General features: G+C 30.7%; 1 protein-coding gene across 2 annotated transcripts; it reads left to right on the plus strand.

The window, feature by feature from the left end:
- Positions 1–632: 632 nt before the first annotated feature.
- LOC107951956 (auxilin-related protein 1) lies at positions 633–6,835 on the plus strand. Of its 2 annotated transcripts, XR_005908114.1 has the most exons (10): positions 637–1,674; positions 2,465–2,691; positions 2,784–2,980; positions 3,064–3,193; positions 3,303–3,400; positions 5,216–5,281; positions 5,439–5,528; positions 5,670–5,846; positions 6,184–6,389; positions 6,609–6,835. XR_005908114.1 is itself a non-coding variant. In XM_016887149.2 (9 exons), the coding sequence occupies exons 1-9, from the start codon at positions 1,022–1,024 to the stop codon at positions 6,220–6,222; spliced, it is 1,677 nt and encodes a 558-aa protein (XP_016742638.1). In that variant the 5' UTR covers positions 633–1,021; the 3' UTR covers positions 6,223–6,607. The 2 variants fall into 2 exon arrangements, 1 of the variants encoding a protein (XP_016742638.1); XM_016887149.2 differs by lacking the exon at positions 6,609–6,835 and having other exon boundaries at positions 633–1,674; positions 6,184–6,607.
- The last annotated feature ends 3,546 nt before the right edge of the window (positions 6,836–10,381 follow it).

The raw sequence follows: 10,381 nt of genomic DNA on the forward strand, positions 1-10,381 counted from the left end.
TAATAAAAATGTATAGACTTTTTAATAGGACTATATTACTCCTTGATATAACGTAAATAGATTAATTTATCCATTTTTTAAGTAGAAGAGACAAAATGCCAAATAACTCCCAACGTAAGGACCTTAATGCCACTTTAAAAATTACTTCTCATGTCGTTGTTAAATAATAAATTTTAAACATATTTATATATTTTTTAATACATATAAATTAATTTATTTATTTTTAGTAAAAAAATAAAATATAATTTAACTCCGCTTAGATGGTAATTTTATAACTTTAGTCGTATTTTTCATTCCATTTATTTAAAATTGAAGTTATTTAATTTTGAAAGTCTTAAAGCAAAATTTGAAATGCTTCATTGATGAAAAGTTTATTTCTTGAATGATTAACATGTTTGCTGTTTATTTATTTATTTTGTTAGTCTGTTGTAAGATGATATCATTAAATTAACAATTTTTCTTTTTGATGTTTTTCTATTATTTTTATCAACCAAAATTTATCCATTTTTTTCCCATATATTATCTCTGGAGTATTTTAAAATTCATCAGCCAATTGATAAATTGACAATTTATTGACTTTTTTGGATGATTATCAATTTATTTATTTTTCATATTAAATTTTCTAGCACTTAAAATGAAAAATAAAAAAAGACCGGCAGATATGATGGCCCATCACTCAGCTTAAGAAAGAGAGGGGAAGAATCGGAGAGAAAAGACCTTTTCTTCGTCTTCCTCTGAAAATTTTCATCTCCCTCTGTTGAATTTCGCCATTTTTGTGTCTTTCATCTTTTCTTGTTTTGCATCCTAACCCTCTCTTCGTTTCTCTCTTTCTCAGACCAATTTTTCTGCAATTTGATTGAATACCCGATTTTATATAGTTTTTTTCTTCCTCTTTTTTGCCCAAAGCAAATCTTCATCTCGGATTCCTAGATCTGCTGGAATTCATTTCTGGGAAATACCCATATATTTGATTTACACAAAAGATATCTATCCATTTGGTTTTTTGATAAAGAGTGAAATTATGGACGAATTTGGCGTTTTAACAGAGCGTTACGGCTTAAAACCGCAAGGAAAATCGGTTCCGATGTCGCAGGCCAAACGATCCACCGCCACCGCCGCTGCTACCGCAACCACCGACTGGGGTTTCGGGTTCGATTCAGGCTCGAACCGAAACCCCATGTCGTTCTCTTCAAAATTCTCGCGGAACTCGGGTCCCAGTAACGGTTCTTTGCTCGACGATCACGACTTTTTCCCCAAGCCAAACTCCCGTAATTCTTTTGGTTTGGGTGACGATTTTGGTGGTTTTCAAAACGCCACGACGAAGCAATCTAATACAAGTAATAATAACAGTAGCAGTAACGGATCATCTTTCGATTTGGCTTCAATGTTATTGAATTCAGGCTCAAAATCTTCATCTGCGAATTCGTACGTTGTTGATGATTTATTTGGAGGAATGCCCGTCTCACAAAATGCAAATAACGATGATGATTTTGGATCCTTCGTCTCTTCCACCAAGCAAAAGGGTTCTGCCAGTGACTTGCTGGGTGATTTTAGTGGCGTGGCGGCGAAATTGAAGAGTTCTAGCAGGAGTGGAGCGTGGGATTCGGTGAATAATGAGGCTGGTGTTGATGATTTGATACCCGGGTTCGGTGCAAGCAGCCCTTCAGTTAATAGGTACTTATACTTGCTAAAAATGAATATAATTTATTCACTAAAAATTGTATATATTTTCTGCGTGATTAGTGTTGATTTGAGTGTTAATGTTTTAGCTGAATAATTTTCCGTTTGATTCTTCTGTATTATTAGTGTATTGCTGATAATGGAGATGGATAATACTGGTTTTTAGTTAAGAAATCAAGCATTGGTAGAATAATGGACAATAGTTGTTTTCATAATTGTGACTTGTAAGAGTTGTTACTTTTTTCTGATACAAAATTTGTATTTGGGGGATTAGTTTGGATAAGTTAGTTCTGAAGACTTCATGAATACAATATGAAAGATAAATTTATGGATCGGAATAATAATGTTTTTCGTGAATCATGGACAATGTTATCGCTGTGTGTAGATGTACGGTCAAGATCAATATTGGCAACAAAAAGCTCATGATTTCGGAACTATTTATTTTATCCCTCTCTTATTTTGCTTCTTAAACATAAAATTGTGACTGCTTGCAATCTATTACTTGCTATACATTCATAGGCAATATTGCAATGGAAATTGTTGAGCTAGTGTTCCTGGTTAGGAAGGAAAAGATATTGAAGCTGTAATCTTTGGACCCTGTTGTTTTGTATTTGACTTCAGCAATAACTATGATTTTGTATCACATTTGGTGCACGTATTTGCTGGTGGATGTTATGAAGTAGCTGCATCAGAGGAACCTTTTGTTGTATGTAGAATTATGATGTTAATATGTAGAAATTAGAATTTCTTATTTGCATTTTTTATTTTATTTTTCTTTATGTAGGACTAATGTTAAGACAACCAAGTCATCCAGATCATCAGAGGAACCTTTTGTTGTATTAGACTCTGATTTTGGCTCAGAATATAATTTCTCAGAAACGCCCATGGATCCACTGGGAGAATTCAGCGTTCTTAATCGATCTGGAGGAACAAAGCCTCGTGGTTCTTCAAATGCTTCACAATCATTTAGGCCTCCTCCAAAACCAGCACAAATTTCTAAAGAAGAGAAAGGTTCTTCTTCATCCTTCAGGAAAAAATAAAGCTCAATTTGATAATTCTTTTTTGATACCATCATTAGCTTATTGAGAGCATTCTTGATGTAGCCAAGAGTTCTGGTGCATCTCTGATAGATGAACTTGAGGACTTTGCCATGGGGAGAGCGCACAATAAGTCTAGTAGATCTAAAGAAGCTGAAGATGCTACGAAAAAGACTCAATCAAATGGAGAAGATGACCTGGAATCCTTTTTTGGTGTGAGTTCCAGATCAAATAGTGCACCAAAGACGAGGGCAACTACTTTGGTGAGCACTATAGATGTAAAAGTACACTACTTATTGAAAACTGCGGAACTTTTCATTGATTTCTTTCTTTATGTTCTTATTAGGATCCTATATTTGATAAAAATATGCACAACAGACAGCAAAAGACATCTGCAGGTGCACCATCCACTGCAAAGAAGGCTTCTCCTGTCACTATGATGAATGGAATGGATGACCTCTCTTTTATTTTTGGAGGTATTTTATGTTGCTGAAATATAGAAATGGACTATGTCTAGCTATGGAAGTTATATTTGTACATTAGCTCTTTGATGTTAATCTTTTTTATAATTTTTGTTCCCAAAAGCTGCCTCAATGTCTGGAGAATTTGAGGAAGTTGCTGGGGAAAGTGAAGAAAGACGAAGGGCCAGATTGGGGCGTCATCAAAGGACCCAGGACAGAGTGGTGCGTACACTCTTACCTTAAAGTTTATTTTTACTCTTCTATTATTAGGTGTAAATTAGATTAGTAGCAGTGTTGTCAAGGATGCTAGGCTCACTCAAGGCGTAAAGTCCTCTATATAGCCTGGGGCGCAAAAAAAGCACTCGCCCGAGTAAAATAAGGCGCATGCATATACATATAAATACATATTAAATTGTATTATGGTTGGTCTGTTAGTTAAAAATAAAAAAAATTACATTACTTTCAGGTCTTCGCCATTACAATAATGGTTAAAAAAAAGGAAATATATTAATCTTTTGCTTGGAATTTATATTACCAAACTTATTGCAAAGAAATTGCAATAGGAAAATAAAGTAGAGGAGAAAAAGAACTAAAAGAATAAGAAATAATAGAATTGATAGAGGAGAAAAAAGAATAGGTTAAAATATACTTATAGTCCCTGTACTTCTCGAAAATTAGGAATTTAGTCCTGTACTTGCACTTCCAAGAGTTTAGTGCCTTTAATTTTTAGATCTCAAAATTCAGGTCCAACTGTTAATACTTGGTTAAACTTTTTTTTATGTTAAAATCAGGTTCATAATATCTTTTTTTAATTATAAAGCTACCAAGTGAGTAGTTTTTCTATTTCAAAATATCACAGCAATAAATTTAACAAAAAAAAAAAGAAACAGTGTTAACCTTTAGACTTGAATTTGGAAATCTGAAAAGTAGAGGGACTAAATTCCTAGAAATATAAGTACAGAGACTATTGACACATATTAACCCAAAAAAACATGTTTACGTTTTGCTTCATAGTGTCTGTATCGGGTTTTAACTAATAAAGTTGAGGAATAGTAGGTTTATAATTAATAAAATAAAGAGAAATAATAATATTTTGAGTTTGGAAAAAAAAAATAAAGAAAAAAAGAAAAGTTAAAAGTCAGCTTAGGAATTAGTAATATTTCAGTTTTTCTTTAGAAAATAAAAAAAGGAAAAAGAAACTTAAAAGATTAAAGTTGCTACAGTGGGTATTTGGGTTTTTTCCCTTAAAATATTTTTCTATTGAGTGGGTCTGAGTTGAAAAAAAAAAAAAGAAAAAAAAGTTGCCTCTCAACCGCTTCACTCTATTAAGTGGGGGTATTTGAGTTTAAAAAGAACAAAAAATTAAAATTGGCTCACTGCTTCACTCAAGCTAGCTTTTTTGTTTCCTTGCTTAGAGCCCAAAGCGCAGTAAAAGCACATTAAGGCAAGCACCCAGTAAAATCGCTTCGCCTAAGAATGTTAAAAGCTTAATGTTGATTTTTTGCTGTGCCTTAACGCCTAGGCAAGCTGCTTAACAACATTGATTAGTAGAAGTATAAGAAGAAATTTACTGGTAAGGAAAGTACAGTCTGATGTCAACAAAGGTATAAGTTTCTGATTTTTTCACTCATGCTCCCTTACATGTATAAACACACAAGTAAATACTTCATAGCCTGAGGCCTCCAATAGGGTGTCAACCCAAGCACAAGGCAAATTTCCCAGGACAAAATCTCAAAGAAATGCCAAGCATCTAGCTCTTCCATGTATATTTGAGTAGTTTTCACATTGCTGCTAACCTGAATCGCGGACCCTTTAGTTCCTTTTGTAAGACTTACCTATGTCATCTTGATCTTGGATATGCATAATGTGCTGGCAAAAATGCCAGGCAAATGCTTACCATGGCTCCTTTATTGCTCTACCATTCTCTCTCTCTCTCTGTGTATATATATATATTTGCATGTGTGTTTGTGTATTTTAAAGTTTGTATATTTTCCTTGTAAAACATAGTTCAGCAGTTCTAGGTTGTTTTTGTGCCAGGCAAGAGCAGTTGCTGATATGAATCAGCGTGATCGTCAATCACAGAATGAGCAAGAAGAGAGACATGTAAGTAGTTCAGTCGATGCCTTAATTGTAGATTAGACATGGGGTTTCTTATTCTTCTTGGCTGCATGCACTTTACATGCTTTTGCACCATTTCTTTATTCATATTTAATGAATTCTTGAATTTTAAGGAGTTTGTTTTTTGCCTTGATTTTGATAGAGGATTGCTGAAGCTATGGATTTTGAGATAAAACGCTGGGCTGCAGGGAAGGAAGGCAATATGCGTGCACTGCTTTCATCAATGCAACAGGTGTGTTACTCATCATTTTCCCATTCTCTGCTTTGTTCTTCTAATAAGAAATTATCTGTTTAATTTTTTGAAATAATTATTGATTATCTAGAACATTTGGCTTCTTGGTTCGCATAACTAACCTTTTACCTTAACAAATAGGTACTTTGGCCTGAATGTGGTTGGGAGCCAGTTTCATTGACTGATTTGATTACCTCTGGCTCAGTCAAAAAAGTTTATAGAAAGGCCACATTATGTGTCCACCCTGATAAGGTTCAGCAGAAAGGTGCCACTCTTGAACAGAAATATATTGCTGAAAAGGTTTTCGATATTCTCAAGGTACTGTATGAGTTTCACTGTCATTTACAAGGAATCATTTTTAACATTAGTTGTATCCTCAATGAACACATTGCGTCCTTTACGAAAAATGAAGTTCAAAACTCTGATTTTTGGAGTGGTGGGTGTAGTCAGTCTACCAAGTAATTATCCATTGTGATGGTTCTTTGAGTAAAACTTATTTGAAATGGATTGATTTTTCAATTGAGTAGACTTGTTTTGTAATCATTTTAATACAAACTATAGTTTTCGTTATACATGGGTGGTTCGAAACTAAAATATAGTTGACAACGGTTCTTGTGGCTTTTGGATTTTAATTTATATATATGCATTGAAACAGGAAGCTTGGAACAAGTTCAACAAGGAAGAACTTTCTTAAAACCTGTAAAGTATAAATAGCTCATTTGAAGAATCGAGCTATTTTTATTTGGGAATGGTTCCTTCTTGAAACAGAAGGTGCAAGAACAGCCGTAGCAGTGTTATGGGTTCGCAATGATGACAAGGTCCAAACTCACGGGAACTTTTATCAAGGAATGAGGCGATTTGGTAAGGAGTAAATTTTTTAATGTGCGTTATCAGGAAGCAAGTAGATTTCGCACCATTCCATATGTTTCATTTATTTTTGCTTTTATAGACTTCTCTTCTCTCTCTCTCTCTCTATATATATAATATAAGAAAATCGTCTTTGTTGTAATTTCAGATCAATTGTATTAATTATCATTTTCTTTGTTGAATAAATTTAATGCCGAGCGTTTGAATTTGAAGGGAAGGCGAACACCCTGAGCAGCAGATAAAGATCTCCAAGCTTATAAATTACTACTATAACTACTCCAATGTTACCTTACCCTTTCAATTTGGTCATAGGTAGCTATTTTCTTGGATCTATTTAGTATTTAAATTTTAATTCTGCATTGATAGCGATTAACATAACTGGTAAACATTAATAAACAATAAATCCTTTTTTATTTATTTAAAATATATAGATTTATAAATTAAAGTCTAAAAATTATTTCAATTTTAAATGAATGAATTTGGAAAGCTATTTGTGATTTTGTATATTTTAATTTTTTTTAATGAAATCAGTCTTCTTATATTATTATTTTAAAACTGAAATATAAAATATAAAATATCTTTTTAAAATATAACATTTTATTAAAAATTATAGAAACTATTTACGAACTTGATGAAAGGATGCCCAGATGCAAATGAATTAATTTCGATACGGTTTTTTGAGAATTATATATTAACTATATAATAATAAGATAAGAACGAAAGGTTTTTCAGAATCTTTAAGAATTTTTATTTGTAATTTTTTCAGAAAAAGGTATTTTCAGATAAGTTGAAAATCTTTTTTTTTTTTTTTTTAAATTTTGGGTAATCTTTCATTTTCGATAACAATACAGACTTTGTTTCATTTTCGTTTGGATTTTCTTTTGTTTATCCCTCCATTTTGTATACAGTAAATAGATCATTCATTTGTTAGTTTAAGTCATCTTGTTTTATAAATATTTTTCTTTGTTTTGCTTCAATAATTGTGAGATTTACTTAAAAAATCTCCGGTTTCAACAACTCACCATCTATTTTTTTTTGTCTTCTTATTGATTTTGGTTAAAGAAGATTTCTTGATTTTAATAGAGTATAATGATAAATTTGGCTCTTAATGTTTATATCTTTTGTCTAATTGGCCTTTAGCGTTTATATATTTTGTCAAATTGATCATTATTTTTTTTTTAAAATTAAATTTGGCCCTTAGCCTTTTTTTAAAAGGTCTAATTTGACCATCAATCTTTGAGTTGTTTTTTTTTTAACAAAAATGCTTATTAAAACCTTTAAAATTTAAGGTATAATGATAAATTTACGTCTTAATATTGACATCTTTTGTCAATTTGGCTTTTATTATTTTTTTTTGAGTTAAATTTGGTTATTAATCATTCAAAAAGAATTAAGTCACTATTTTTAATGGAAATGCTAACTAAACATCAATTTTTTAACTATGTCGGCATGACAACCCGTATGCCAGTTGTGTGTATTTCATGTTAATATGATACTATTTTTCTTATATGTCATGCCAATACATAATTTAAAAATTATAAAAATATTCAAAACATAAAATAAATCTAAAATTATAAAAAAGGTATTTGGTACATTGCAGTGTACTTTTTTTTTGTTCCATAAGCAGCCTTAAAAACATTGTCATGTGTCCCTTATATATATATATATATTAGTTTTTAAAAATATTTTATTATATCCTTATAGGACACTTGTCATCACCTTGAACCTTGTGGAGTCTAAAAGCTTCACTAGCAATGTATCAAAGATTTTCCCTTATAAAATTATAAAAAGTTCATAAAAATTCAAAAAAAAAAAAACATGAAGTTCATGTGGATTGTCATGCAGGTTGACATGTTTAAAAATTTAAAGTTTTGAGTCAAATTTTCATTTAAAAACAACAGTTCGGTTCTTTTTGAAAGGTTGATGTCAAATTCAATTTTTTTTAAAGGTTGAGCGTCAAATTTAGCTTAAAAAAATAGAAAAAGGGTAACATTGACAAAAGAAGTAAGTATTAAGGGCTTAATTTGTGATTATGCCGATATTTAAACTTGACAGTCATATGACAATCCACACGTACTTTATGCTATTTTTTTGAATTTATGAATTTTTTATATCTTTTTGAATATTGAATTTATTTTATATTTTAATATTTATAATTTTTAAATTACTTGTTGACATGACATATAAGAAAAATAATGTCATGTCAGAACGAAATACACGTGGACTACCACATGGTTGCTATGCAAACATTATTAAAAAAATTAATGTTTTAGTTAAACATTTACGTGAAATAAAAATAATTTAACTCTTTTTGAAAGGTTAATAACAAATTTTGGTTAAAAAATAATAAAAGCTAAATTCATAAAAATGTAAATATGGAGGGCTAAATTTATCATTATGCCTTTAATAAATTATCATGAGTTTTGAGAGAAATATTTAAGAATGATGGGATCTAATGCCCTTAGTGTAATGATTACGTTTATAAACTTTTAATTTTTAAAACAAATTGGTTTAATAAAACTCCATCGTTATCATTAATATCTTTTGTATATTGTCCTCAATGGCTTTTTCATGCAAAGTAAAATGAAAGGAAATATTGGCTAAATAATTATCTAATGTTTAATCAATACTAAGTTGCATTACATGGTCGGATCATAATGCGAGAAGACGACTTATATTAGTTGATAATCTAAACACATCCTTGGTCTAATTGAAATTGAGCAATTCAATTAAAAAGACTAATATGTCATCTATTAAGTCCAAATAAGGAGATACCTTGTCTTAGGTATTGAAGTGGACTACTCCTAAAAGATAGAGATATAAATGTGACTGACTGGATTGGCAATACATCGGTAAGACCAAGTAGAATAGATCCTAGATCCATTTATGGATTTATGCATTTGTGACGTTCATAGTGTGACTTACCTTAATCTTGAGTAAGTGACGGATTATGTGTGTATAACTCATATACTTTGGTGTATTGATAGCCTATATTCAATTAGTAATAAAGCCAAAAGTTGGTATGTTGGGTACACGATTTCTACATGACATAGCTTCACTTACAACAGTGAATTTCATAACCCAATAAAGGTAAATGATATCCTCTCATTGATATTACATGATAGATGAAAATTATCATGGCCACAAATCATTTTTTTTAAGATAAATGATTTAGTTACTGTGTGTTAGTAATTGACTTTTCATTAAAAAATATGTAATGATTACCATGAGATAAAATCAGATCATATTGGGAGAACAAATTTATCTCAAAGAGATTAAGGATATCCTATGAGTGTAACATGCATATAACAAGGTCATTGGACAAGCACTTACTAAAGTAGCATTTGTAAGGGTTTATATAATGAGGAGAGCTCAATAATGATACTTTAGTATAATGACTTCATGACTAAATAATGTTGAAATTAATAGATGAAGAGTCGAAACTTAATAAAAAAATATTTTAGCCCTAATTATATATGTCCAATCGGTCCCCCAGTCATCTTGATATAACATTCATGCTTTTCATTAATTAGTGAAATGAAAAATGTGAAATGGTGAACTAGGGAAATAGATCACATGTATCACTATCTGCAGTGAATAAGAGATGATTCGAGAATTAATTTATATATTTGAATTATTATTTAATTAATCTAAAATTAAATTATTGAAGTTTGAAGTAGAAATTAAATTAATTAAATCATCATAATTTCTTAAGAACAAGTTAATTAAATTAATTTGCTCATAGATTCTAGTACGATAAAGTCATCATGACTTTAACAGAATTATAATTGAGTAGAGAAAATAATTAATTAATTAAATGAATAAATAATATTTTGGGCATAGGAAAATATTTATTGGGCTTGGAAAAATTATGAGTCGGTTTAAAGACTAGTTAGCGCTTATAAATGACCTGATGAATGACAAGGCTAGGATAGCTCGATATAATAGGGAGGGGCGACAAACCCTAATCTTAGTGATGGTTTGCA

The sequence above is a fragment of the Gossypium hirsutum genome, chromosome A02 (genome assembly GCF_007990345.1).
Source record: "Gossypium hirsutum isolate 1008001.06 chromosome A02, Gossypium_hirsutum_v2.1, whole genome shotgun sequence".
In the NCBI taxonomy this organism is placed as follows: domain Eukaryota; kingdom Viridiplantae; phylum Streptophyta; class Magnoliopsida; order Malvales; family Malvaceae; genus Gossypium; species Gossypium hirsutum.